This window comes from Dichotomopilus funicola (genome assembly GCF_033296635.1).
Source record: "Dichotomopilus funicola strain CBS 141.50 unplaced genomic scaffold C8A04scaffold_20, whole genome shotgun sequence".
In the NCBI taxonomy this organism is placed as follows: domain Eukaryota; kingdom Fungi; phylum Ascomycota; class Sordariomycetes; order Sordariales; family Chaetomiaceae; genus Dichotomopilus; species Dichotomopilus funicola.
Window position 1 is genome coordinate 231,755 of NW_026944041.1, and position 24,254 is coordinate 256,008.

General features: G+C 53.5%; 7 protein-coding genes across 7 annotated transcripts; 4 read left to right on the top strand and 3 right to left on the bottom strand.

Moving 5' to 3' along the window:
* Positions 1–696: 696 nt before the first annotated feature.
* On the top strand, positions 697–1,749 carry C8A04DRAFT_11062 (uncharacterized protein; the record flags this gene model as incomplete). The annotated part of the gene is made up of 2 exons (XM_062776820.1): positions 697–1,502; positions 1,593–1,749. 2 exons carry the CDS (start codon positions 697–699, stop codon positions 1,747–1,749), a joined length of 963 nt encoding a protein of 320 aa, XP_062638253.1.
* Positions 1,750–2,270: 521 nt separating this feature from the next.
* On the bottom strand, positions 2,271–3,568 carry C8A04DRAFT_27381 (uncharacterized protein; the record flags this gene model as incomplete). Its single annotated transcript, XM_062780275.1, has 2 exons — positions 2,271–3,401; positions 3,464–3,568. 2 exons carry the CDS (start codon positions 3,566–3,568, stop codon positions 2,271–2,273), a joined length of 1,236 nt encoding a protein of 411 aa, XP_062638254.1.
* Positions 3,569–4,705: 1,137 nt separating this feature from the next.
* C8A04DRAFT_27382 (nucleophile aminohydrolase) lies at positions 4,706–5,745 on the top strand (the record flags this gene model as incomplete). Its single annotated transcript, XM_062780276.1, has 3 exons — positions 4,706–4,708; positions 4,821–5,045; positions 5,125–5,745. 3 exons carry the CDS (start codon positions 4,706–4,708, stop codon positions 5,743–5,745), a joined length of 849 nt encoding a protein of 282 aa, XP_062638255.1.
* A 313-nt stretch (positions 5,746–6,058) lies between these two features.
* Positions 6,059–9,330, bottom strand: C8A04DRAFT_36246 (DNA polymerase phi-domain-containing protein; the record flags this gene model as incomplete). The annotated part of the gene is made up of 3 exons (XM_062783455.1): positions 6,059–6,103; positions 6,158–8,229; positions 8,286–9,330. The coding sequence occupies 3 exons, from the start codon at positions 9,328–9,330 to the stop codon at positions 6,059–6,061; spliced, it is 3,162 nt and encodes a 1,053-aa protein (XP_062638256.1).
* A 7,598-nt stretch (positions 9,331–16,928) lies between these two features.
* C8A04DRAFT_36247 (Rhodanese-like domain-containing protein) lies at positions 16,929–18,449 on the top strand (the record flags this gene model as incomplete). Its single annotated transcript, XM_062783456.1, has 3 exons — positions 16,929–16,953; positions 17,027–17,225; positions 17,297–18,449. 3 exons carry the CDS (start codon positions 16,929–16,931, stop codon positions 18,447–18,449), a joined length of 1,377 nt encoding a protein of 458 aa, XP_062638257.1.
* A 2,870-nt stretch (positions 18,450–21,319) lies between these two features.
* Positions 21,320–23,077, top strand: C8A04DRAFT_11096 (CwfJ C-terminus 2-domain-containing protein-like protein; the record flags this gene model as incomplete). Its single annotated transcript, XM_062776833.1, has 1 exon — positions 21,320–23,077. The coding sequence occupies one exon, from the start codon at positions 21,320–21,322 to the stop codon at positions 23,075–23,077; it is 1,758 nt and encodes a 585-aa protein (XP_062638258.1).
* A 301-nt stretch (positions 23,078–23,378) lies between these two features.
* Positions 23,379–23,929, bottom strand: C8A04DRAFT_27386 (uncharacterized protein; the record flags this gene model as incomplete). The annotated part of the gene is made up of 2 exons (XM_062780277.1): positions 23,379–23,403; positions 23,469–23,929. The coding sequence occupies 2 exons, from the start codon at positions 23,927–23,929 to the stop codon at positions 23,379–23,381; spliced, it is 486 nt and encodes a 161-aa protein (XP_062638259.1).
* Between the last annotated feature and the right edge of the window lie 325 nt (positions 23,930–24,254).

Here is a 24,254-nt window from a genome sequence, read left to right on the forward strand (position 1 = left end):
CGTGATTGGGCAGCTGGTGCCTATCGACCACGCGAGTGGCCCCTTTCACCCCTCCATTCAACAAAATTAGCCTGCCCCGGCCAGCCCCTCATCATTTCCAGACAGCCGTCCATCCATGACGCTCTTTAAAGCGGCTTTTTAAAGGGATCAAGTTGGGGGTTTCGTCTTCTTTCTTCTCTTTCTGAATATTGGTTGCATTGTATCTTCAACTTGCTAACTCCTCGTGTGATACCAACTCGCCAACTGCCACCGAGGCCCTCCCTTTGTTACTTCTCTTTTGCCTCCTTCGTACCGTTGTGAGAAGTGAAGCTTTCCTTTGCCCCGCCATCCCCGATAAAGCTCCGAGTTACCTGCCAAAGCAACCACGCTCCCTTCTGTACTTCTTTTCCACTCCTTTGTCACTGGACCGTTCTCGAAAAGTGGCATTTCGGAGTATACAGTACTTAGCATAGTCAATAAACGAAGTTGCTAGCAGTTCGCTACGCATTCAACGGAAGCACAAACACCATTCCACCCCCCTTGCAGTCCCTTACTCGGGCCGTATCTACCCGCCAACCGGCTAGACACACACAAAGTACGAAACGAGGAAGTCCAGGCAACAGGCTAGGGTGTTATACTACCTCCGAAGCCCAACGCAGGTTCCGCGACGACCAAGACACGCTGACCGTCCGCTATAGCGTAAAAACCACTTACATCATGACTACCGTGTACACCCACTTGCAGCAGCAGGAGGAACTGGCGGCACTCTTCCACCGCAACCTCACGTTGGGCCCTGTTTCTCAGCCCATGCCCGCTCCTGAACCCGCACCAGCCCCGGTGGAAGAACCTGAGAAGGAGCACAAGATCGTCTACATCTCACAGCATTACACCCACTCAGCCCACGTCGCGAAGCCGGATACCCAGCAGCAACATCAACAGCCGCCTCGTCCCGCATCAGAGCCGCCCCAAAGTGAGTATGCCGCCGTGGAGCAGGTACTCCGCGAACACAGCGTCGACACCTCCGGTCTCTCCGCCGCCCAACTTGAGCTGTTCAAGACCGTCGACACACCCGAAAAGCTACGCCTAATGGAGCTCTGGCGGGCCTGCCCACCACGCAATAGCACGGATAACCCGACCCTGACATGGAGCATGACATCCGTGGAACAGGAAGAGACCCTCGCCCGGCTACGCTTCGAACAACAACAGCAAGACCTGATCGACCAGCAGCTCCAACAAGAATTCGGCATGATGCAGGACGAACCAGAACCAGAACCCGAGACAGTCATGTCGCTGGATGGCACGCCGCTGACACCGATCCAAGCGGGCGATGGACGGTGGATCTCGATCGCCTCGCCGAGCAGCACACCATACCAGCCACCAACCCATCACCAGGATGCAGACATGGAGCCGTACATGGCGTCGGGATATGAGGAGATGGCTCGCCGTGAGTACGAAGACTCCGTGCGCCGGGCGTATGCTGAGGCTGCGGCCATACCGCCGTTCAACAAGCAGATGACCATCTCGTCCACCACAGCGATGCCGACATTTTCGCTCGACACCGCGGCGGTACCGCGGCAGGGACCGGCGGCGGCGGCGGGTTCTGCTGTTCTCAGCGCTGGGTGTTTCACCCGGACTTTTAACTCGTCCCACGCCGACCCTGTGTACAAGACGACAAATGTTGGGGCGGGTATGGATTGGGGGAGGCAGGCGGCGATGGAGGATCAGTACGGGAGAGCGATGGCAATGAGGGAAGATGAGGAGATGCTTTGAGGCTTGGTGGGTAATGGCATGGGTTGGATCTTTTACGTCGTGGGATGTATGTTGGGTACAAGAACGCCAGTAAGACGTACATATGAGCAGGATACCTAATAAGGGGTAGATTGACACTTTTCCTTGCGTTAGAGCGTTCAAGGTGGCTTGGGGTAAAGGGGGTCAAGTTTGAGCTCCTGAAAACACCATAGCCACCTTAATTAGACGGTACAAGCCTAACAGGCAGTCCGTAAGGATATCGCGCTAGAACCGTGTGAGATGTTGACGACGTCAACTTTGATCGTCACACAAGCTGATATATCAACCACTTCAAGTGCAAACTTGGCATTGTGTTGTTCTATATGCGCAACGCTAAATCATCGCTAAGATCTTCGACGTTCCTGTTTTAGCCCTTCCTCCACTGAAGCAATAAAAGTCCGGCATAACTACAACCCTCAGGGCACTATCCTACCCCAACCCTCTTAAACAGGCTCACCCTCCCAAAAAAGCTCTCTGCCCTCCTCCAGGAATATGCACTACAGCTAAGCACTCTCATCGTTATCCGACTCGAACTCCTCGTTCAGCCTGCGAACAGCAGACACCCACAAGGTAATTGGATCGCCATCCTCTTCAATATTCCCATTGACATGGTTGGTGTGGGCGTTAACCAAGGGGCCCGCGGCCGAGACGTCTATTAAGCCCGCAATCCATTGCTCAATTTCGTCCTCGGTCTGTGGCCCCTGAAAAGGGCAGTTGAAATGTTCGGCGAACCGGCTACCATTTTCGACGGCGAGGTGTTCTGGTGTTCTGACGCCGCTGACCCCATTTGTATGGCCGTTAACCCCGTTCGTAAGGTTGTTTCTTTCGCGAGCGGTGTGACGGGGCAGGTCATTCGGCCTAGGACGGCTTAGGTTGGCGAGAGCTTCGCGATAACGGTTTAGCTCCGTTGAGGTCATGGAGGTCAGGGTGTCATCGCTGTTGGTAGTACTGTGATTCTCGTTGTCGGCGTCGTCGTCATGGTTATCGATGGGCAGAGGAATGGAATGGTCACGTTCCTCATTGATGTTAGTGTTTGTATTGTTCTGCGGTGCCTGAGATGATACTGTACGCGTGTGCCTGGGGATGAATATAATAGGGACCCAAGACTCAGATTGGGGTCGGCGTTCTTCTAGGAAGGACCCGGCGAAAGGTGAGGGTTGGATCTGGTGAGTTGTACCGTCGTGAATTCCGTGGGAGTTAGTCTCGCGACTGCCCGATTGGGGTTCAAAGCCAGAGGAAGTCGTAAACAGTTCGGTTCTAGAGGCGCCAGGACTGGGGGGACTATCGGTCGTCGGAAGAGGGGCCGGCACATCCACCGCGTGATTCACATCCTCCGTGTCTACCTCAACCAGCACCCAGACCGACCCATTGGTGTCGCTTTCAGAATTGTCGTAGACTCGGCCAATCCAGCAATTGTCCAAAAGCAGGGTGTCAGGGAATAAAGGGCGCAGTTGGGCCAGCAGTTCTTCGTTCCTCAAATCTTCCTCAAGGTCTACTACAAGATGCGGTACGCTACCAGAAGGTTCGCCGATCTCGCGGTGTGACTGCAACACGCCGGGCACAGGGGGGGCGAAAGACGGTTCGGCGTCTCCCGGCAGAAGGTCTGTTGAATACTCCAGAATACGCGTGTACCTCTAGTGTTCTGTGTCAGTGGTTTATAGGCTGCTATTGTTGCGAATAAAGGAAGGGAACTCACGCGCTGGCAGAACAAGCAGAAGAGCTGCCCATCTCGCAACGTCTCCAGACAGCCCGGGACACTATATCGCCCCGGGCAGTCAGGGTAGCTCGGCAGAGATTCCATGGTAGTGGTTAACTATGTATTTTATAATATGTTGCTGTGAATGTTGATAGTGCTAAGAATTGCGGCCGCTTAACATCATAAACATGACTAGAAAAAAGGGGTTAGGGGAAGCATTTATAGCTGAGGGTGCTTCACGATGGCCTGTTCCGTCTAAGAGTTCAATATGACAACGCATAACCCCGAAGCCGGGCAGCTGGTAGTCTAATGACCTAAAATTCTAAACAAAGGTAGCCTCGGCTGGAAGATGCAATTCACGACTCACCTACCAGCTCAACCCATCTCAGCTCAGTGGTTACAAATCCCCAAGCTTGAGCATCAGAGTCGGCCAAGCTTGACCTCTCCATGCTTCTTAACACAGAACATCGTAACACGTAAGCATCTTTATTAGTTGTTCAAGATATAGAACAAGATGTTGAGATGAACACCGTGGCCATAGAGTGGCCCTGACATATCCTCGGCCAAAACCATGAGTGGCCACGTAATCCAGCTCTAAGATCATGATAACCCTCCATGAATAACCATGAATAAACTTTGTGTTGCTCGAACAATGGAATTAACCCTGAAAACTATCCACTGCCTGTGAATTCCGAACTTAGGCATTATTAACCCTTCCTTTTGATAACTTCTTTGAGCCTCGCGCGATGTGCCTCAAGGGTCATTTTGTCAAGTTCTCAAAGGTTATTTCCAAAGAAGCAAAATGAACACCTCGGAATTGACAAGGGGCAGTACGGCATCGACAGATGTGTGGTTCAACCACTCATGGCTATAGCTTCCTAGAAAAAGGGGCAACCCAAACAATGGGCACGAAACTCGGGGCAACCGGGTCTTATCTTATCTTTCCTTAGTTGGGCCCCACTTAAACTGTGGCTTGCCCCAAGGCTGAAAACAAGGCGGGGTATGCGCCACATTTTCCAACCCCAGCTACCCTGCTGGGAAGCAACGCGCAGCTCCAGGCTGCCTGATGGGAGCTCATGCAGCAACAGCTCTCCCACCCGCCGGCCGCCAACTCCAACACCCTAACTATCGCCGCAACTGGACCACTACGAGCAACCACGAAACGACGTCTGGTAATCTCTTGGTTGTCGGAAATTTTAACGTCACCTCGCAACCTGATTTTACCCTAAGTCTACCTTCACAATGGTACGTTTAGTTTGCTGCAGCCGTTACCCCCCGCCCTCGTCCTTCCCCTCCAACAATAGACATCCAAGCAACAACGCATTTCAAAAGCTGACATGACTGCTGCTTTCCATAGACTTCGATAGGTACAGGCTACGATCTCGCTAACTCCATCTTCTCCCCCGATGGCCGCAACTTCCAAGTCGAGTACGCCGTAAAGGCAGTTGAGAATGGCGGGACCTCGGTCGGTATCCGGTGCAAGGACGGCGTGGTGCTGGCCGTCGAAAAGCTCGTCACATCCAAGCTACTCAAACCGAATGCCAACAAGCGCATTGCAACAGTCGACAGGCACCTAGGTGTTGTACGTTGCCTTCGTCCCCCTCCCCTCTCTAGATTCTACTCGACAAACCCGCGAGCTAACCCCACCCTTCCTCACACAGGTATACTCAGGCATGATCCCCGACGGCCGGCACTTTATCGAGCGCGCGCGCGACGAGGCCCGTTCCTGGCGCGACACCTTCAAGACACCCATCGCGACAGCCGACTTGGCCTCGCGCATGGGAGGCTACCTGCAGGCATACACGCTATACCAGTCCGTACGTCCATTCGGTATCACCGCCATCGTCGGTGGCTTCGACAGCACGGCCGAGCTACCGGTCGATGGCGAAGTTGGCTCGGGCCCCTCGGTCGGTGCCGGTGGGAAAGTCGCCGGCAAGACCCACGGCGGTCCCGGCCTCTACATGATCGAGCCGTCTGGTCTTTACTGGGGCTACTACGGAGCTGCTACCGGCAAGGGCCGGCAAGCGGCCAAAGCGGAGCTGGAGAAGCTAGACCTGGGCGGTCCTGGGGGGCCCGCGCTGACGCTGGAGGAGGCTGTCAAGGAGGCGGCGCGGATTATTTATGTTGCGCATGACGATGACAAGGAGTTTGAGCTGGAGATGACGTGGATTAGCGGGTCAGATGGCCCGACTAAGGGGTTGCATCAAGAGGTGCCTAAGGCGCTGCGGGAGGAGGCAGAGCGGTTGGCGAAGAAGGCGCAGGAGGACAAGGTGGATGAGTAAAAGGCCCAAATAGGCGGCGTGGGTATGGGCGGGCGTTTTGAGTGTACCATAGGAAAGCGACAAACTGTGGTTTCCTTTCTTCCACTTTTCACGCTGCTGAAGGGGGAATATATCAATTCCCATACGGTAGTGGTGCATGAACAGCTCCCGCAACGGCCATGACCGCAAGAATATTGGTTTGTCTTTGATATCAAGTGACATGAAACCAACAGTACATCATTAACATAGGCCTTGGCTAATGACTACGCTCCGGCGGTACTTAGCCAACAAGCATTCTTATATGTTTCTTCGAATTACCACCTCAAACACAGCCCTACTTCTTCTTACCCTTCCCACCCTTCTTCTTCCCCGTCTCTTTCTTTCCCGGTCCCGCAGCTTCGGCAGCTTCCGCAGTCTCCACAACCTCCGCTACCTTCTCAGACTTCTCTGCCGCCGCTGCCGCCGTCGCAGCATGACTCTGGCACCAGTTCAACCAATCGCCAAAGACAGCCGGCTGAATCCTCACGGAACCACGGAACCACCGCCGCTGAGTCGCCGAATACAGCGCAAAGACCGCGGCTTCGCCCTCCTCGTCGCTGCACGCGACCGACGCCACGGCCAGACATGCTGTTGAAACCGACCGTGCGAAGGCGTGTGATGCATCCCGCCCCGCTTCGTCGAGCAGCTGCGCGAGAAGGGTAATCAGTTCGTCTCGATGGGCGACGGTGGGTGTGGATGCGGTAGCTTGAGTGCTGTTGGTGGCGCTGGTGCTGGTGTTGCTACGGGCGCGCTTGAGCGTTTTGGAGAAAGTCTGGATGATGTCGGCAGCTTTGTTGGCCAAGGGTTTGGTGGTTGTGGTGCGGATGAGTTGTAGGAGGGGGAGGAGGACGCGGAAGACGTGTGTGGCGTGGGCCGCACCGGGCTTTTCCACGGCTGCTTCTTTCTTGACGTAGATGGCGAGCAGGTCGAGGATGCGATGCTTGAAATTGACCACGGTACCTTTGGCATCCTGTTTCTCCTTTTTCTTGCTGCTTGCCTTGGCACGTTGTTTGAAGATCTCGGCCAGCTTCTCATCTACCGCCATCATTTCGGAGTCAGTCATATCGCTCCCGTCATCTGATGCAGCTGAGTCGGCGTCTTTGTCCTGGTCGAGTCGATGGCTGCCGAGGACTTCAGCCAACGCGTTGTCGAGTGCATCGAGAGCTTCCTGGTTCGGGTCTTCAGGTCCATCATCGTCTTTGTCTTCTTCCTCCCCTTCATCCTCATCATCATCAGACCCGTCTTCGCCGCCATCGGAGGCTTCAGAACCGGCGTCTTCGAGGTCGACGATCTCAACGTCGGAGTCAAGTTGCTCCTCATCGCTCTCTTCGCCATCGGCAGCCTCAACTTCCATCATGTCCTCATCCTCGGTGCTAAACAGCGCCAGTTGCCCCTTTGCACTCTCCTCAGCAGAGAGTGGGTCAAACAAGAGCTGGAGTGCATCTTCCGACATGTACGCAGTGAAAGCCTCAAAAACCTGTTGAGACACCTGCCGCATGAGCGAGGATGGCCGGGCAACCATAGCAAGGAGAATCTCAACCAGGTACTCGGAGATACCCTCGTGTGAATCCTCGTCGTGGTTCTCCAGTTTCTCATAGCACTGCCCGAGCTCCTCGAAGAGATCAATCACATCCGGATCTTGGTTATAGAATTGCAAAATTCCCACCGCATGCAGCAAGGCCAACGCTTGCCGAGGTGCCCTTGTGTTATCTGTGCACTTTTCAGGTTCGAGCAAGTCTTTCAGCCGTTCGTACACATCGGGAAGAACCGTGGAGGCAATTTCGTCATCCGGATTGATGTCCGCCTCGATGGACAAAATAGCGTTGCAGAGATGCCCAAAATCCTCCGGCCTTCGGACCAGTTTGGCAAACGCCGATGTCGACCTGGAACGTAAGGCTTCCTTGATGTTTTCGGGTACAGAGTTGTTCGAGTAGGCTAGCTCGGTGAGGGCGTTGATCGCTAAGCCAGGCACTGAATTGCCCGATGCATCGGTTTCCGTCTCATCGGCGGGTACGCTAGCGAGCTTGAACAAATAATGACCAAGTGCTTGGTAGTACTTGGGTTCGTCGAGCCTACTCTTGGATGGGTCCTTTAGCTGTACCGATTTGAGTACCGATTTCACTGTGGCGGGCGTTGTATGTTGGAGCAGCTTTTCCAAAGTCTTGGTGTTGGTGCGTTGGTCAAAGTTGTAAGCCCCATGTTTCCCAAGAAGCTCTTTAACAACGGTGGGAAGAAGACCAGGGGTCGTTTCGACGACACTCTCAATGCCCTTCAGAGCCTTAATTGCCGCGCGATGGAGATAACGGTCTTCTTTGGCTGCCTGGTTCATTAGAGAAACCATGAAGTTCTTGCTGAAAAGAGCCGCGACAATCGATTGGTGTTCATTGGCCCCTTCAAGAATCTTTTGGAAGATCATGAACCCCGAGAACTTTTGGCTTTCTGAAGCGTTTTTCGAGAAGAAACTTTCTACAGACACTGTTAGTTAATCCAGGGCGTGTTGGGAGGTGGAATCACAAACTGACCGTCAACAACGCGGTTCCAAAACTGCTTAAACTGGTCGGCAGCGTCGTCTGCGGACTTGCAGCTAAGCTTGATGTAATGGGCCAGAATAAGGTCCCAAACGAAGTGGAGCTGGGCGGACCAGCTTCCCTGGTTAGGCTGGTTTTTACCACCACTCTCCTCCGACGATGCCGCTCTCCCACTATCTTTCAAGGCAACTGGGAGTGCCGCCAGTGACGTGGTGGCCAGGGGGTGTCGCCACGGTTGGGACGGTGCCTTCATGGAGGGGAACCGGTCAAGGGCCGCAATCCAGATGCCAACACCTTCTGGTGTTTTGGCAAATCCTTCCGCGAACAGCTTGTCAAAAGTGGTCTCGGCGAGCTCCTTGTCTATCTGCAAGATAGCCTGCACAATGACATAGCCACATTGCGACTTCAGCCACGTCTTTTTCGAGGACAACTTCAACAAGAGTTCCAGGACTGACAACCATCGGGCCCGATCTGAGAGGATTCCAGAGCGCACAAAGCACTCGAGACCAAATAGCTGGCCAAAGTAGTGATCTCTCTCTTCTTGTCCAGGGACATTGCCTCCTGCTTGTGTCTTCTCCAACAAAATGCCCAGCACCTTGTCAAAGGTCAACCCCGGGTAGCTGGAGCTCGCCAGGTCCTTGTCGCCAAATAGCTGACCCAATAATTCTGTCAAAACTAGGCTAAACCCTAATCTCGAGGCATTCCTCCCACTCGCAAGGCCACGGAAAAGGCGTTTTTCGAGGTGTCGCAGAAGCACGGGTTCCGGAACGCAGTCGTCTCCCAGTAAGCCCGACACAATCGCATCTGCGGCCTCGATTCGATCGGCGACATCCTCGCTCCCTAGACGGTTGTACAGGTCAAGTTCTCGCTTTCGCTCGTCGACATTCGGGTGCTCGGTGAATCGCGACTTGTCAAGTGGTTTCCCCGACTTGGTTTTCGCTGAGCCATTGGTGGCGAGGGTATCCTTCTTCGATCGTTTATGGGAAGGTAGAGTGTCTGTGTTTGCCTCCTTGGACGCGCGCTTCCGTTTATTAGCCATACTTGGTGGTCTGTCGAGTGCTGTTGCGGTCTAATCCCGGAGCTACATTATTGTTCATCTAAATGCATTGACACTTGACGCGCAAAACGCACCACCCAGAAGTTTTTAGCGGGGCTTGTTTTATGCCGTGATTGACCGCTTCCATCTGATAACGGGAAACGGGGGTAGGGCCATATGGGTCCTGCAAGGCACCCCCCATTGTCGCATATGTAGAATTGGTTGACACCTCCCTTCATGCGTCAATTTTGTTTAAGTGAATTACAAGCTTATTTACACTACCGAGGCCCCCGATTCGCAACTCCAAACGAGAAAGAAGCTTTCCGTCATCTCAGGAGGAAAAGACAAAAAAACACTCGTTGAAACAGCCACACAGTGTGAAATACCATCAGCTTTTTATAACGGAAGCTTTTCCCTGCCGCACTGTCCTCCATCAATGACGAACCCCGGTGTCTTGAGCTCTCATCAACCACCCGTGTCTCTTTCAGTTACACCTTTCTGAAGGAGGATATCGTGACTCTGTAGTTAGAGGTTCGATTTTGCCATTTCTTCTCCGTCGAATGACTCTCGACAACACTTAGCTCTTCGTTTATTTGCTGTACGTTATCGCCAAATACCAAGAAATAGCTCCAGGAGTGGGAATCTCTCGGTTTCAGAATTCACTCCAACTCCAAAACCCCCATCACCGCCTCATGGAGGTTTCAGGCCTCCTTGCGATATTGGGTGATCAGTTCCAGCGACGGTGACGCAAGGAGCCCTGTACCAAGGCTAACGTTAACCACCTCAACCTCCGCCCTCACACACCACGGTTGCCTGACCACCGCTGTCCCCAAGAAGACCGGAGATGAACGAAGCCCCAAATGGAACACCGCCAGAATAACTCCAGCAACCGGCTGGCTCCGCATTGTCAGATGACCAGCAAAACTCGCCTCATCGTTGAGTGCCTGCCTTGAGGGAAAAAAAACTCAACCATTCCATCCCAGGGGTCCTTGCTCAGGGGTTCAAAGCACACAGACCACCACTCAGTTTCCCAGCCAACATCACTTCACTCTCCACTCACCTTACCCAAGTTCCGCGACAATCACGAGTTGTGCCCCTTGTGCCTTGCGTCAACCATCGCCAACCTCACCGCCATCTCTCCGATCGGAGCGAAGAGATCTTCCTTTTGTGTTCTCTTTCATTCTTCCCTCCAGCATCCGCTCGTGAAACCCCGGTTGAGGAAGCCACCCCCCAAAATCGGACTTGTCAGGTCTCAAGACGAATGTGGACCTCAAGTCTTGGATTCCGGGAATTTGAACACGTTCCTTGCATCAGTCAACGCAGCCCTAAACTTTTATTTGAGGAGATGTAGGTACCCGTTGTGTCCGAGCTTCCCGTTCAAACCCTGAGTGAGCTAGCGCAATGCATTCAGGGTTCAAGGGGTTCATTCCGGCCAGGGAAAGCGAAATGAGATTTTTGCTTCATGGTATGTTCAAAGCTTGGCCAGGAGCTGAAAATCGTGTGAGAATGAAATGGTTCAACCAAGTGGTTGTCACGAGTTCTTGCAATAGGTAACAGAGTTGTTGATGATTGAAACAACACAAAATAGTGGAGTGGATTTACCACTTTAGGTCAGGTTAGCCATCTTGGAATGACACAGTATTGCTCAGCGAGATATGCAAAATGAAAATTTATTAGACAGTTTCGGTTTAAATACTTTGCAAGACTATTCAGCGTTAGAAATATTCCCAAAGTCCATCAGATTAACCAACGAAAATAACGACTCGATCAAAAATCTACTTGGGGTAGTACTGCGTAGGAAAAAGTGTTAGTTGCAATTTTCATACATTAGTGAAAATAATGTCTGATAGCATTTCTTTCATTAACTAACTACTACACGGGCTCGACGAGTTGATATTAATGTCAATAATTTCCCAGCAAAAGTAATTTGTTAATCCTGAATGCAGATATAGTTAGTTCACATTTTTATTGTCATAGTGTCTCGGAGTACATACCTTAAGTTGTTAGTTAACTATAGTATCTCAACGGTTCAATTCTTGACACCAGGTTCGACATCTCACGGAACTACTATCCGTTGGCAATTGGGTGGCCAAACACGGGAAAACGGCGATTGTAATCGAGTTCTAAAAACAGGACAAGAGGATGCCGAAAATGCGGATCCAGACAAGCCGCGCATCAAACTTTTCAGGTATCAAGTACACGACGGACGAAGTACGAGGTGGAAAAATGTTCACCGCATCTTGCTCTCGCCACCTGGGCCACACCGGCTCAACCCGAGCGGCGTGAACTCGACCATCCGACCGGTTGTTGTGGCGGTTTCCATCAAGGATTCTCTGCTGTGCCAGGCAAGCTGCGGCACTGCAGAGTCCAGATACCCCGCGCCATCCGTTTCCCCCTCAATCGTCAAGCTTCGGCTCACGACAGCAAGCATTGTGACCTTTGTGTCTCGGAGAACAAGGGAGGCGGTTGCTCTTCCTTTCCCATTCACAAAACAGTGCACGAGAAACCCCGCTTCAAGACTTGAAGTCTCACCTCATCATGCCCCACGCAAGCGTCGATAAAACGGGAATAGGGTTGAGGCAAGAAGAATTGCCGTCAACGTGACTTGTTGGTGAGTGAGACACAAGTGGCGGTATTGCCCGAGCGTTTAGTGTCCTATGTAGCGTCGTTACTCGTAGTGTGGTTATGCTTTTCAAAGACACAGATGTGATGAAATGTTGGAGACAAACTAACAACCCCTCAAGCGCGCGCTTCGGCTGTCACAGGCCCGAGGTTTCACCTCGAACCCGCTCCAAAGCGGGTTGGACACCCCGGCCCCATCAGGTGACACCGCGTTCTGGCACAGCTGGGCGACCCCGCAGCATGCCACGGGAGACACGGGACAGAGGCTGCCCAACGCGGGGAAGCTGATGTTTACTTGAGCACCCGAGAAGGCGCGTCCCGTTTTGTTTACTTTCTGTGCCGGGTGTGCCTCATGTTTTACCCCGCGTCGGATGTCCCTCAACATCAGACAAAAGAGGGGAAATGTGAAGCAACCACTCAACCTCGATCAATCGCCAAGCCAACATCCCACGTCCCATTGCGTGAAGTGTGCTGCCGACGCAACATGAGTTGCATCTGACCCTGATTGCATTGCCGCCGCAAACCCTGCGGCGCTGGCTTCTTTCGCAGTGGGGGCTTTCTTCCTCAAGTGGGCCTCTGCAAGCAAACTGCGAGCCCTGGTAACTGGCTCCAGGTTCCTTTCCCCTCTTTGTTCTGTTCATCGGATTCATACCCAATCCGCTTGCGGGAACCGAGTCGTCAAGTATGAGCGGGGATGGGGCCATTCGGAAGGCTCATTCGTGGCTGATGTGAGCTGGGCTCGCTGGGGAATGTAACCCACAACATGGAAAGCAAAAGCCATCGGCGCGTGGCAGCTGAACTTGGGTGAAATTACCACAGTACGAATAGACTTGGGAGCTCTCGGGGATCTCGCCGAGGTCTTCAACGTGCGGTGCGATTAGATCGGTGCCCGACATCCCGCTACCTTTCGCGATGGGTCATGCGGGTCGTTGGTTGTGATCGACTCGACGACAAAAACTTGATGTCAGCCAGCGCCGAGCAAAGTAAACAAATCATGCTTGTGGCCCCTTGCCCGGATTTTTCGAGTTTTGAACATTTCGAGGCCCCTTTTCGCTCATTGTCTCGAAATACTCGGGCGTCGAACATGAAGCCATTCGATTGCAGGCAAGAAAAAGCCACGGGTCGGCTGGCCCCGGCTGGCGAGTTATCCGGCGATCCTTTTCAGCCTTGGAAAATCGCGCCGACGCGAAGCAAGGGGGGGACGGCCACAGCCCTGTCGGGATGGATGACGTTTTGCCAGATTGGGACGAGGGAGCAAGGTCAAAAACTCCCTGCCAGGCAACACTGATGCTATTTCCAGCCTTGCAATCGACGGGTTCAAGTTCCTTTTTAGAGTTCCTTCATCGACACGATACATCGTACTCGAGTAAACAGCATCCACCAAATTGGATTCAAAGAGGCTGCTCGTTGTCCACGTTCGCGGCGCCACGGCGAGTAAATTCTCCGATGTCTAAGGTGGCCGAGGAAGCAAGGAAAGAATATCCTCAGAGGCGTTTCTCGTTCCGCTAGTGTACTGTGGACGGAGGCGTGGACACTCCACTGCGCAGGACTCGGTCGACGCTCTGAACACATGCCAAAAGTTATTGCCCCGGAAACCACACTTGGCTGCTTCACGGAGCAGCGTCTCGAAGGGACCGACGAAGCTCTGAACCTGAGACTCGCAGGGCTAGCAGGGGCCCCTAGTCCACCCGTTGCCAGGGGCGCGATGTGCGCCGCTGCCCGCACTCAATCCAATCGACGTGTCTAAATGGACGGTACAGCCTGTCTATTGTGACGGTGCAAACCTCAACACGGCTAGAGGCCTCCACACCAACTCTTGGCTTCAACCTCGACTCAAGTCCCTCTTCTTCTGCTCTTCATGTACCTACCTACCTAATTATCCATCGTGACCAATGCGTTACGCCAACGCATTGATTTACGATCGCGATGCTAGGAGTCATGTGTTTTATTGAAGCCCTATTACGATTGAATTTTACCGTACTTTTAGGCGATTTGGCAAGACGTATCGCACTTACGGCACTTACGGTTGGAATGTTGGGAATCACGTTGAATCAACGTCTTCGTTTATATATTGTGATGTATGTTGCTCAGGTACATGGAGAGGAGAGGAAGAGGTACGTTGATCAAGGTTGCCGCCAAGAATTGGTGTGGAGATGATCAACTTGTCTTTAGCCGTGTTGAGGTTTGCACCGTCACAATAGACAGGCTGTACCGTCCATTTAGACACGTCGAATCCAAATGAGCCCGGCGCTTTTCTGACGCAATCGTCTGTCGAAATCTTGTATTGGGATTGTCGCGTGCTTCTGCGATGACGCAAAGACTGAAGACAGAGGATCGAATCCGGGGAAAGCCTGGAGTTTTTGAGTTGTTCGCGGCCAGGAAATAGCTGGAGCTGAAGGTTGTCACCCCCAAAAAGAATGAAGGTTTTGTTGACATGAGGATAAACTTTCTACCTCGACATTGTCTGTCTTGCCCGGAGAGGAACAAAGGGAGCATGGCCAACACCCGAAGCTCTCGCACATTTTTAAGTGATTTTTCGAACCCTCATGGCCAAGTCAGAGCCAGAGAATCTCTTGGGGATTTCCCCCTCCGCAAATTCGCAGGTTCGCGGTGCTGAGTGGCCGGCCGGCACTGACCAGCTCTCGAAGGATAACGAGCGCTCAACAGCGAGAGGCTTCTCCCCCAACAAGGGAGAAAGGGTGTGGAGGAGGTGCTTAATATGTAATGCGGGCGACGAAAACGTCACCGAGCCGGGCGCCAGTTTTCAGCGTCTTGACCTCGCAACTGGGACGGCGGCAAGAATGGCATCCAAGACCGATCAACCCCGATCGCCTTGTTTTTCGCATCCCATCGGAAGTTGGCCTGGCCTCCCACCTAGGCCCAGAGCTTGGCTTGAGACCAAACGACGACGATCGGATCAACTCTTGAAATCGGCGATGAACCAGACCGAGGGCTTATCGTTCTGATGGATTCCTCAAGAATTAACGTCTTGTCAGTTTGAGAGGGAATCATGTTGAGGTTGCTTCCCATCCGTGAGGATCTTTCACTCCCTTGTCCCGTTGATCGTTTGATGTTTTGTTGTCCCAGCTCCGTAAATAATCCTGATGGGCTTGAGCCGACGTCGTTAAAGAAACGAATCCTGCAAGAGCATCGTCTCCATCCTCACGGCTGCTGCGCCCGACCATGAGCTTCAGACCGGCCGCCCGGGGCTGCGGCCAGGAGGCGTCGAGAGGCACATCGATCCAAAAGCGTCCCCTCTTCAGACCGTCTTCGTCCATCCGACAACGCCAGTATTTTGGTGCTGCGGGAAGGTACTGAGTCGAGATCGGTGGGCCCATGGCCGGGTACTTGTGTCTTGATTTGCTGCGTTAGGGGGTACATGCAGGCTCCGTGTCTAGTCTGCTGGCGGTGATGTGACTTCAATTTACGTTGCACAGCGATTGGGTTCCTAATGTCCCGAACCTCCAAGCGCCGTCCCGTGCGAGCTCCCCTGTCGGAAGGAGCTCCCCACCATGCCCACCCCACAAGCTCTCTGCTCGAACAGGGGCCCCCGCTGCTGATGTCCCTGGCGCCAGTGCGCAGTAACCGCAACAACCGGGCATGCCAAACCCGGCGAATCGCCCCTGACAACCTGCCCGCGAGGAACTCGAGTGCTGGATCAGGCTTCCCTGTCGACGCTCTGCACCCAGGCCGGGAAGGAAAAAATCCTTCTTTAACCGCCGCCAACCCAGTGATCGTGAGCTCTGTTCCCCTTCAACAGCGAACCTGGCGAGCGGCGATCGAGTTTCTGGCATCCGGGAAAGCAGACAGGAGTGAGCGGTGGCTGCGTGCCGTATTTTGCCTTATCAGACGGAGAGAAGTCGCATGAACAACCCGTCCCGGCACCGGCACCACCCCGGCCATCCAACTACTCCGTGTGCTCAACAGGTCAGTCGCTTGGACTTTCCTAGGTTCCCGTAACCCGCACCCTCAACCGCAAGAAATTGCCCGACACGCCATCTACACGGGAATCGACTTGAACACGGCCAACAGCACCTCACCACCTCACCACTCAGCCTCTGCCTTTTTCGGTACTCTGGTCTTCTTTCTTTGTACTCTTCGACGATTTCGTGCAGCTAGCCGTCCGAGCGCACACCCCCTTCCTGCCCTTGGCAACAACCCTCTGCATTGGTACACCCTGAGCAAACCTTCCTGCCCTGGGCTAGAAAGCGGGACCCCCGCTATAATTCACAGGCTTGCATCCTCCCTTGTTCTGCCGGCCCCAAAACCGTCAGACCGCCCGCGTTGCACCGGACGACGAGAGAAAACGAAGTTTGGCTCCTGCAGCCTCACACCTTTTCCATCCTACCACCTTCGCAACAGGTGCATCCGAGGTAGCTATCGCCAATTGACGTCGACTGGACTTCCACGCCGATACCATTCCGGCTTCGGTTTTCGACTTTCGAGTTTCCTCATCGTCGTCGACAACGGCTCATCTCGGTTTCAACGCACCGTTGCCGTCGCTCGTCAAGACAGTTGTCTTTCCTGCTAGCGACAGCTTCCCGCCGTTCACCCCTGACGGCTGAGCCATTGAAGGGCCCTACAATCTTCCCGTCTCTGTGCATGCATCACCATCATCGTGCAGCGCCATGGAAACCTCCTCCCCGTTGGCCGCAATGCGCCCAGCGCCGCCCTCATCCTTTGGCCAGTCCAACCTCTTCGGCCCACGCCTAGTTCCTAGCCCCCTTGGCCGGAACCAATTCACCTTCCAGCTTCAAGGCTCCGAGTATTTTGGCAGCAGGCCAGCTCGTGTATCCTCACCAGGCACTTCATTGGCAGCCGATTTGTCGCAGAACTTCAAGCTCAATGATGCCAGGTTAGTGTTTTCTGTTGGCTCGTTTGTTCGGATCGTTGGTTTGTTCAATGGCTTACACACTTCTCAATGTAACAGCAGCCCGATGCTCCCAACACCACGACGCGCCCTGTTTACGACAGCTGCTATGATGGATGCTTTGGATGGCCGCGGTAAGCCCGAAAACGCTCGAATGAGGTTGGAGAGGCCATGAATGGGAGGACTGACGAGTTGTTTTGTGAATAGGCTACGTGACTACGCCGCCCCTTCCAGCATCTTCTCCAGGGTGTGTTGATATGATGGACATGTCGCCGTTGCCGCACAAGGTTCCATTCACAGCCCACGTTGAGCTCCCCTCGCCGACTCCTGGTTCAGACGATATGATGGCAGAGAGCCCGATACCCCGTCCAGCTTCCATCCAACCGACGAAGCCTGTTGCGGCCGAGTAAGTATACAAGTGCTTCGGTTCCTTTGCGGCATGTCTTTTCTCTCTTATTCCTAACACAGGTTTCCTAGGCGCAAACGGATCGGGCTTCGGCGTCCTTCCCTCACCCGTACTAAAGGGTTTACTGCTATTGGCACGATCGGACGACCTCAGGGAGAGAGTCAGCCTCCCCCGTTTCGCTTTGGAGCTGGTGGGGATGGCCATCTCGGCGTTTCTCCTGCTTCGTCCCTGTCGCTCAGCGAGTGTTTTGAGGACTCACCGCCACAGGAGCGCCGTCCCAGGAGTGCGAACAGCCCGTGTGCTTCCATGGCCACCTCTCGGCCGAAGGCACTCTTCAACAGCCTTAATTCCACAAGTGGATCGCGCAACGGATCGCCCATCACGGGCCAAGGGAGACGGTCAGCTAACCCGTTCCTCCGCCCCCGGAAGCAGTATCGACGATCGTTGAGCATGTTTGAGAACCCCGGCGATGTCGTCGCTCCTAAGAAGGATGGGCCAGCGTTTGCCTGCTCGGCCTTGCAATCTGTGATGGACCTTGAGGAACAGAACGAGCCAATCCTGCCCCACTTCTTCCCAGAGGACGAGTGTGACAACATTCCCCGCATCTCGCGTGAGACAATGCTCGAGGTTCTGGACGGGAAGTTCAGCGGCCAGTACGACCACAAGATGATCATCGATTGCCGCTTTGAGTACGAGTATGAGGGAGGCCACATTAACGGGGCCATCAACTACAACGACAAGGAGCTGCTTGCTGGACAACTAGTCGACAACCCAATGCAGGGCCGCACGCTTCTCATCTTTCACTGCGAGTATTCCGCCCACCGGGCTCCAATCATGGCCAGGCATGTTCGTTCCCGCGACCGAAACGAGAACGCGGCCCATTATCCCAAGCTGTTTTATCCGGAGATCTACATTCTCGACGGCGGCTACAGCGGCTTCTTCGCCGAGCATCGCGAGCGATGCTACCCACAGGCCTACGTGGAGATGAACGCCGCCGAGCACGTTAACACCTGCGAGCGGGAGATGAACCGACTGCGCCAGGGCCGCAGGGGTCTGGGCCGTGCTCAGACATACGCGTTTGGTCAACAAGACCCAGGCCTTCAGGACTCCCCGACCGCCCCCAGCCGTGGCGGCTCTCGTGAGCGTGAACTCTCAGAGATGCTCGGGGCCTCTCCTTGCCTCGGTTCCAGCCGTGGACCCGCGCGCCGCATGGCATCTTATTAATACCCTCAACCTCGATCTCCAGTATCGACAGCCGCACTATATCGTGAAGCGGCCATACCACCTTTGCTACCGACGGGCCGTTCCCCCGATCGGTGGCATCATGTGAATACAACCATACCACTCGGACACTAATAATCTCCTATGTCTTTACAACTTCTTCATCACCATGCTCTCCTTCGCGTCTCTTAACTGAGAGGTTGGAGACCGGCTCGCCGGCGGAAGGACTGATCATCTAACAATCGCCGGCAAATCCAAAGCATGTTTGTTTTCGGCATTAGACCTTTGTTGGCATAGCGTGGCGTTTTTATCCAGGCATAGGGGCCTTGGATCCGGCATCCATGGGCTGGCCTTTTTTTCGCCCCGGTTTCTTCTCCATAAGGCATCGTCATCACGTCGGCATCTTTCACCGTTGCATCACCTCTTTCGAGTATGCGGCAGATGTTTCCACCCATCAATTGACAGCCAAGCAACGGCCTGGCTGTTGGGTTTCTCAACGCCTCACCGTTTGTGTTGTCACTATTTTCGGATCGTGGCTCTGGGACCGGCCTTTATTTGTTAATTATCCCTTCGCATCGCGATTCCGGTGGTGGTGGTAGTTCCCAGCGCTCATTGTTAGAGCCCGGATTACCACCGCACCGAAATCTATACCACACGGCTGCCACGATCGCACCCAATCCCCGGACGCGGCCACAAACCTTTTCCTCAACATTGTCAGTCTACGCACGTCTTTACGGATTCCCCATTTTCCCCACGCCGGCTCGGCATGAAATACACCGCAGCCCTTTTTATCACATATTTTCCCTTTGTCGATTGAACGCAATACCTCGAGTCGCTTTGCCAAGGCATTCCTCCAGATTCTGGGGATGGAAGGCTGCGATTCTGCCTACGACGGCTTTGTACGCATGGGTCGCTTTTTGTTTTACGATGGAGATGATTGAAAGATGATAGATCTCCAGCATCCGAACGTTCACCAGGGAAGACCACGGAGAAGACCCTTTTTTTTTGCTGGCAGAGAGGGAGGAGCGTGTGAAGGGTCATTAAGCTTGGTGGTTACGCTTGGTCACCTCGAAACCATGGGATTGGGAGGAAGCCGGATAATTGTGGGGGGGAAGGAGAAGATGGGAGAAGCACGGAGGAGGCCGCTTTGTGATGGGACAAGAAGCCCCTGCCCCCTGTGTTGACACACCCATCCATCTCTTCTGTATATACCCACACACCACCAACACCTCTCCTTGATGGCGATGCGCCCAACCCTCCTACTCCTTGTCGTGATTGCGGGAGTGGGATGTGGGCATAGGAAGGGGGAGAGCCTTCTCTGCTCCTTTACCCCGAGCTGTGTTGCGCAACCAGTTCTGTTGTTATATTTCCTTTTCTCTTTATCTTTCCCCCCCACCCCCCGGGTTCTTACTCTGGGTGATTTACAGAGAAAGAGAGAAGCATCGGGATGTGTGAGGGGGGAGGAGGAAAAGCATTTTGTACTCTACTTGAGACAGATAACCAGACAAGCCCAAAAAAAGTCAAAAATTATTATTATCCTGAGTGTTCCTCTTGCTATGGTAGGCGTGAACTGTTTGTAATTTGGTCACGGTGCAACTGCTTGGGACGTTTGCACTTAGTTTGGACTTGTGTGTCCGGCGTTATTGTTTGTCGTCGCTCCACAATGTTCGACACAGCGGAGCATGAAACATAACTCACTCAAAATTTCAGCAATATCCACAGATGGTTACATCGATCTGTTTTTTTTTTAGTCGTCAACAGTTCGAGGGCTTGTACTAGGAGAATGATAACCTTCATGCATACCTGTTCGGGATTGGCGTAACACGGCTGAAACATGGGTGAAAGGTTATGTTGTGTTGATATAGGGCAGGGGTTTCATGAGCTCGTGTTTCTAACTGTTTTGGAGGTGATTTTGCCTGCTTGGTGGCGTGGTCATCTCTGGTAAGATATTGCGGTTCTTGGGATTGCAAGGCGTTAGGACAAGGATGTTTCGGAGGTGCCGTGTTTGGAAAGAGAAATAGAGATGATGGAAACAATAATTAAAACAAGATCAGAAAAAAAAAAGAAATACCATAAAAACAAGGGCAGATGCCCCAAATGCCTTCACTTTAGTGGAATCCGGCTGAAACAAAAAATCACACACTGGGAAAACTGTCTAACACCGGGACTGGGCCGGCATGGACACGTCGCTGTTTTTGCCGGGCTGGCACGGGCGGTGCCGAACCCGGACGGCAATTGTGGGGCTCACCCGACGGTTTGGGTCCGAGGTCTCGGAGCCGGAGCCGAAGGTATGGGGCCGGAAGGCCCACTGTTTTTACCTAAGTTGGCCTGCGTTGCGGGTACAACCGGTTGCGGAAAGTTCCTGGATGAGAGGGCTGGGAAAGTATGAGACAAGAGAGAAATATGTTGAGAGATATTTCCCTTTCAAAACCAGCCTGTATTCACCACGGGCTCATGTTTTTCGTCTTGGTCACCCTCATCATTGACTTGGTGAAGTTATGTACATATTGATCGTTGTGGGAAGTATTCTTTAAGCGGGGTGGACTGATAAGATAAGCCGACCTGTCGCGTCCTGCATCATCGCGACCGCGCTCAGGTTCATCGGTTGTTCAACCCCAAAGCAGGAAATGCATATTACGAAGTCGCATGTTCGACACTTTTCATCAACACCGTTAGGGATTAAACATTGAGAGTTCCATACAATGTATTAACCTTTCTGTGGTTGCATACTGTTTCTTTCAAATTGAGGACTTCCTTCCGCCATATGGCCACGCCTATAATTATCCTTCCTTCTATGCTTCAACCTTTCGATTCCTTTCTTTTCATCGCATCCACCATTAGCCAAGGAATTGTGAGCATTTGCGTCCTTGAAAATGGCAACGAAGATGTTAGTCCGCGGCACCCTCAATTTTAACAATATCACCCATACTGACCACATCAGCTTCGTTTTCGGTAGCATTAATGGCCAGCTTCGGTCTGCCTTCGGTAAACTCGCCGCTCTCCACGCCAAAAATGTCTTCAGTTTCGTCATGGTGACGGGAAACCTATTTGGTGAGGCCCAAGACGATGACCAGCTAACGGACCTGCTCGAGGGGCGGATTGAGATCCCGTGCCCCACATATTTCACCGTGGGCACCATTCAGCTGCCCCCGAGGGTGGTTGAAAGGGTGGCAAAAGACGAGGAAGTTGCCCCGAATCTTTACTATCTGGGCAAACGGAGTGTCACGAAGACGTCTGAGGGAGTGCGTATCGTGGCGTTGGGCGGGATCGTGGACCTGAACATTGTGGCTGGGCTGTCTAAAGATCAGCATGAGCCAATCCACACCGAAGGGGACACCAAAGCGCTCCGGGGAGCCAACAACGCAGACATTCTCCTGACTACCATGTGGCCGACCGGCGTATGGAAGAACAGCTCCAAAGGGAAGGAACTGCAGATCGGTGCGGAAACGGCACCTTCCAGCCAGACCATTGCGGAACTCTGCGAGGTGCTGAAACCTCGGTATCATTTCGCGATGTCACCCGGCAACATTGCGTTTGAGCGCGAACCCTTCTTCGCCCAGGAGACAGAGGAAGATAAAGACAAGGGGATTGCTCTCACTCGCTTCATATCTCTTGCCCCCTGGGCCAACACCGCCAAGGCCAAGTCCATGTACGCCTTTACCCTCAACAAAGACGCCATCATCACACCCCCTGTGGGTAGCACCCTCACGCCGTTCTACACTAAGCCCGTCCCCAAGAAGCGCACCGCCGATCAAGCCGAGTTCAGCCGTTTCGGTGCCCATTCACACGATCAAGATCACCACAATAGGCGGCGTAAACATCACCACCGTCGCGAGCGCTCTCCGCCTCCCGGCCCGGACCGCTGCTTTTTCTGCCTGTCCAACCCCAACCTGCCCACGCATATGGTTGCCTGTGTAGGCGAGGATACGTACCTTGCTACTGCCAAAGGCCCCCTCCCCGCTGCCGGCACGTTTGGGAAGCAAGGGCTGGAGTTCCCGGGTCATTTCATCATCACGCCACTTACACATGCGGCGTCACTTAGCGCAGCAGCCATGGGCGGCGATGATGACAACGGTGATGCCGCCGCCGCTGATGGTAATGGTGGGGAGGCCAAGAAGACGTTCGCCGAGATGAAGCGCTTCCGTGACGCCCTGCAAGGCATGGTAGCTGGAGCTTCCGGTAGGAAACTAGGCGCTGTTACCTGGGAGATTAATAGGGCGCGCAACATCCACGTGCATTGGCAGTTTTTACCGGTACCTGCGACAATGGTGAGCCAAGGCCTGGTTGAGGCGGGCTTTCGGGTGCTGGCTGAGGACATGAAATTAGGCAAGTTTGTGACTAAGGAATTTGATACGGCGGATGAGGTACCAGGCGATTATTTCCGGGTGTGGATCTGGGCGGAGGAGGATGGGGAGGATGGTGGGAAGGTGGTGGGCAAGAGTTTGCTGCTGCCATTTGATGAGAGCATTCGGTTTGATCTTCAGTATCCGCGCAAGGTTATGGCGAAGTTGCTTGGTTTGGAGGACCGGACGTTTTGGCAGGATGTAGCCCAGTCAGAGGAGGAGGAGACCGCGGATGTGGTGGCGTTCAGGAAGGCATTCAAGGAGTGGGACTTTACGCTGGAGGGTTAAGGGGCAGGTCGGCTACCTGGGAGGGTTAATGGAGGAGGCGCTAGTGCATCAAGGAAGATCGGGAAGTGGTATATGCAGAGGATAGAGGAGCGCCAGCACAAATGTTGCAAAATATGCTGACCTTAAACAGCTGAAATATCCTTTCGGACCTCGAATCGGAACCTTGGGATTTATCTTAAAGGAGGTACAACCGCGGCTATGCTTTGCCTTGCCCTTCCTCCTTGAATTTGCTTCTTGGCCTAGGCTAGAAGTCAAGTACCTTGGTTGTCCCCCCTGGCCCTCGCCGCGCTGTTTCTGCGTTTTAGTTGGCGGAATACTGAGCTATCCTAAGCATCACAGTTAGTTTGAGCTGTTTGTACACGCCAGCCCGTCATTTCCACAATAAACGTACGTCTTCGCCCTCGGTTTCAGCATCGTCATCCCGCCGCAGTTCACGCACCGCAGCATCTCGTTGGACTTGAACCCGGACCTCTGGTTGCACTGGTTACATACGTAGTATACCCGCCCGTCGGGCGTGGCGTAGGGAGCTCGGATTGGAAGCTGGACAGCCGATCTCGCCGTGAGAGAAGCTCCGTGCGGATTGTGGGCGCTGGCGCTCTCGGCGGCGGCCGTGGTCGCGTTGACAATATTTGTTTGTCGGCGGGCTTGCGGGAGGAGGAAGGTGGCTATGTCATCGTCGAGGCTGTTTTCAGCCTCCTGGTTGGAGTTGCCTTTGGCCGTTTGATTATCAATGCTGCTAGTGTTGTCGGTACCATTGGCGTTGTCCAAGGGAGTGGAAGCGTCGGTCGTGGTCGCCTGAGGTTTTGTTTGAAACCGAGCTACCGGCGGGACGTAGGGCTCGCGGCGAAACATTCTCAACGGAAAGTCGTCTTACAAAGCCTGGGATCCAGTTGACGCTATGTTTCTATCGAAGGGATGATGAAGGCGTGTAAGTCGACACCTTGGTTGGGTGATATTTGGAAAACGACACCATTTCTAAGGTCGAGTGGGAAAAGTGAAGTCCTTGCTAGCATTTTTTACTCTAGAAACCCTTTTGTTCTTTGCGGGAAGGTGCATGATCCAACGCTTTCATCTCTTTTTGCTTCGTTCCTTCCTGCTTGAGCAAGCAAGCATAGCTTTGAGAACGTGAAGTTGCCGATTGACGCATGAAAATGTAATAAACCAACTATGCATTTAC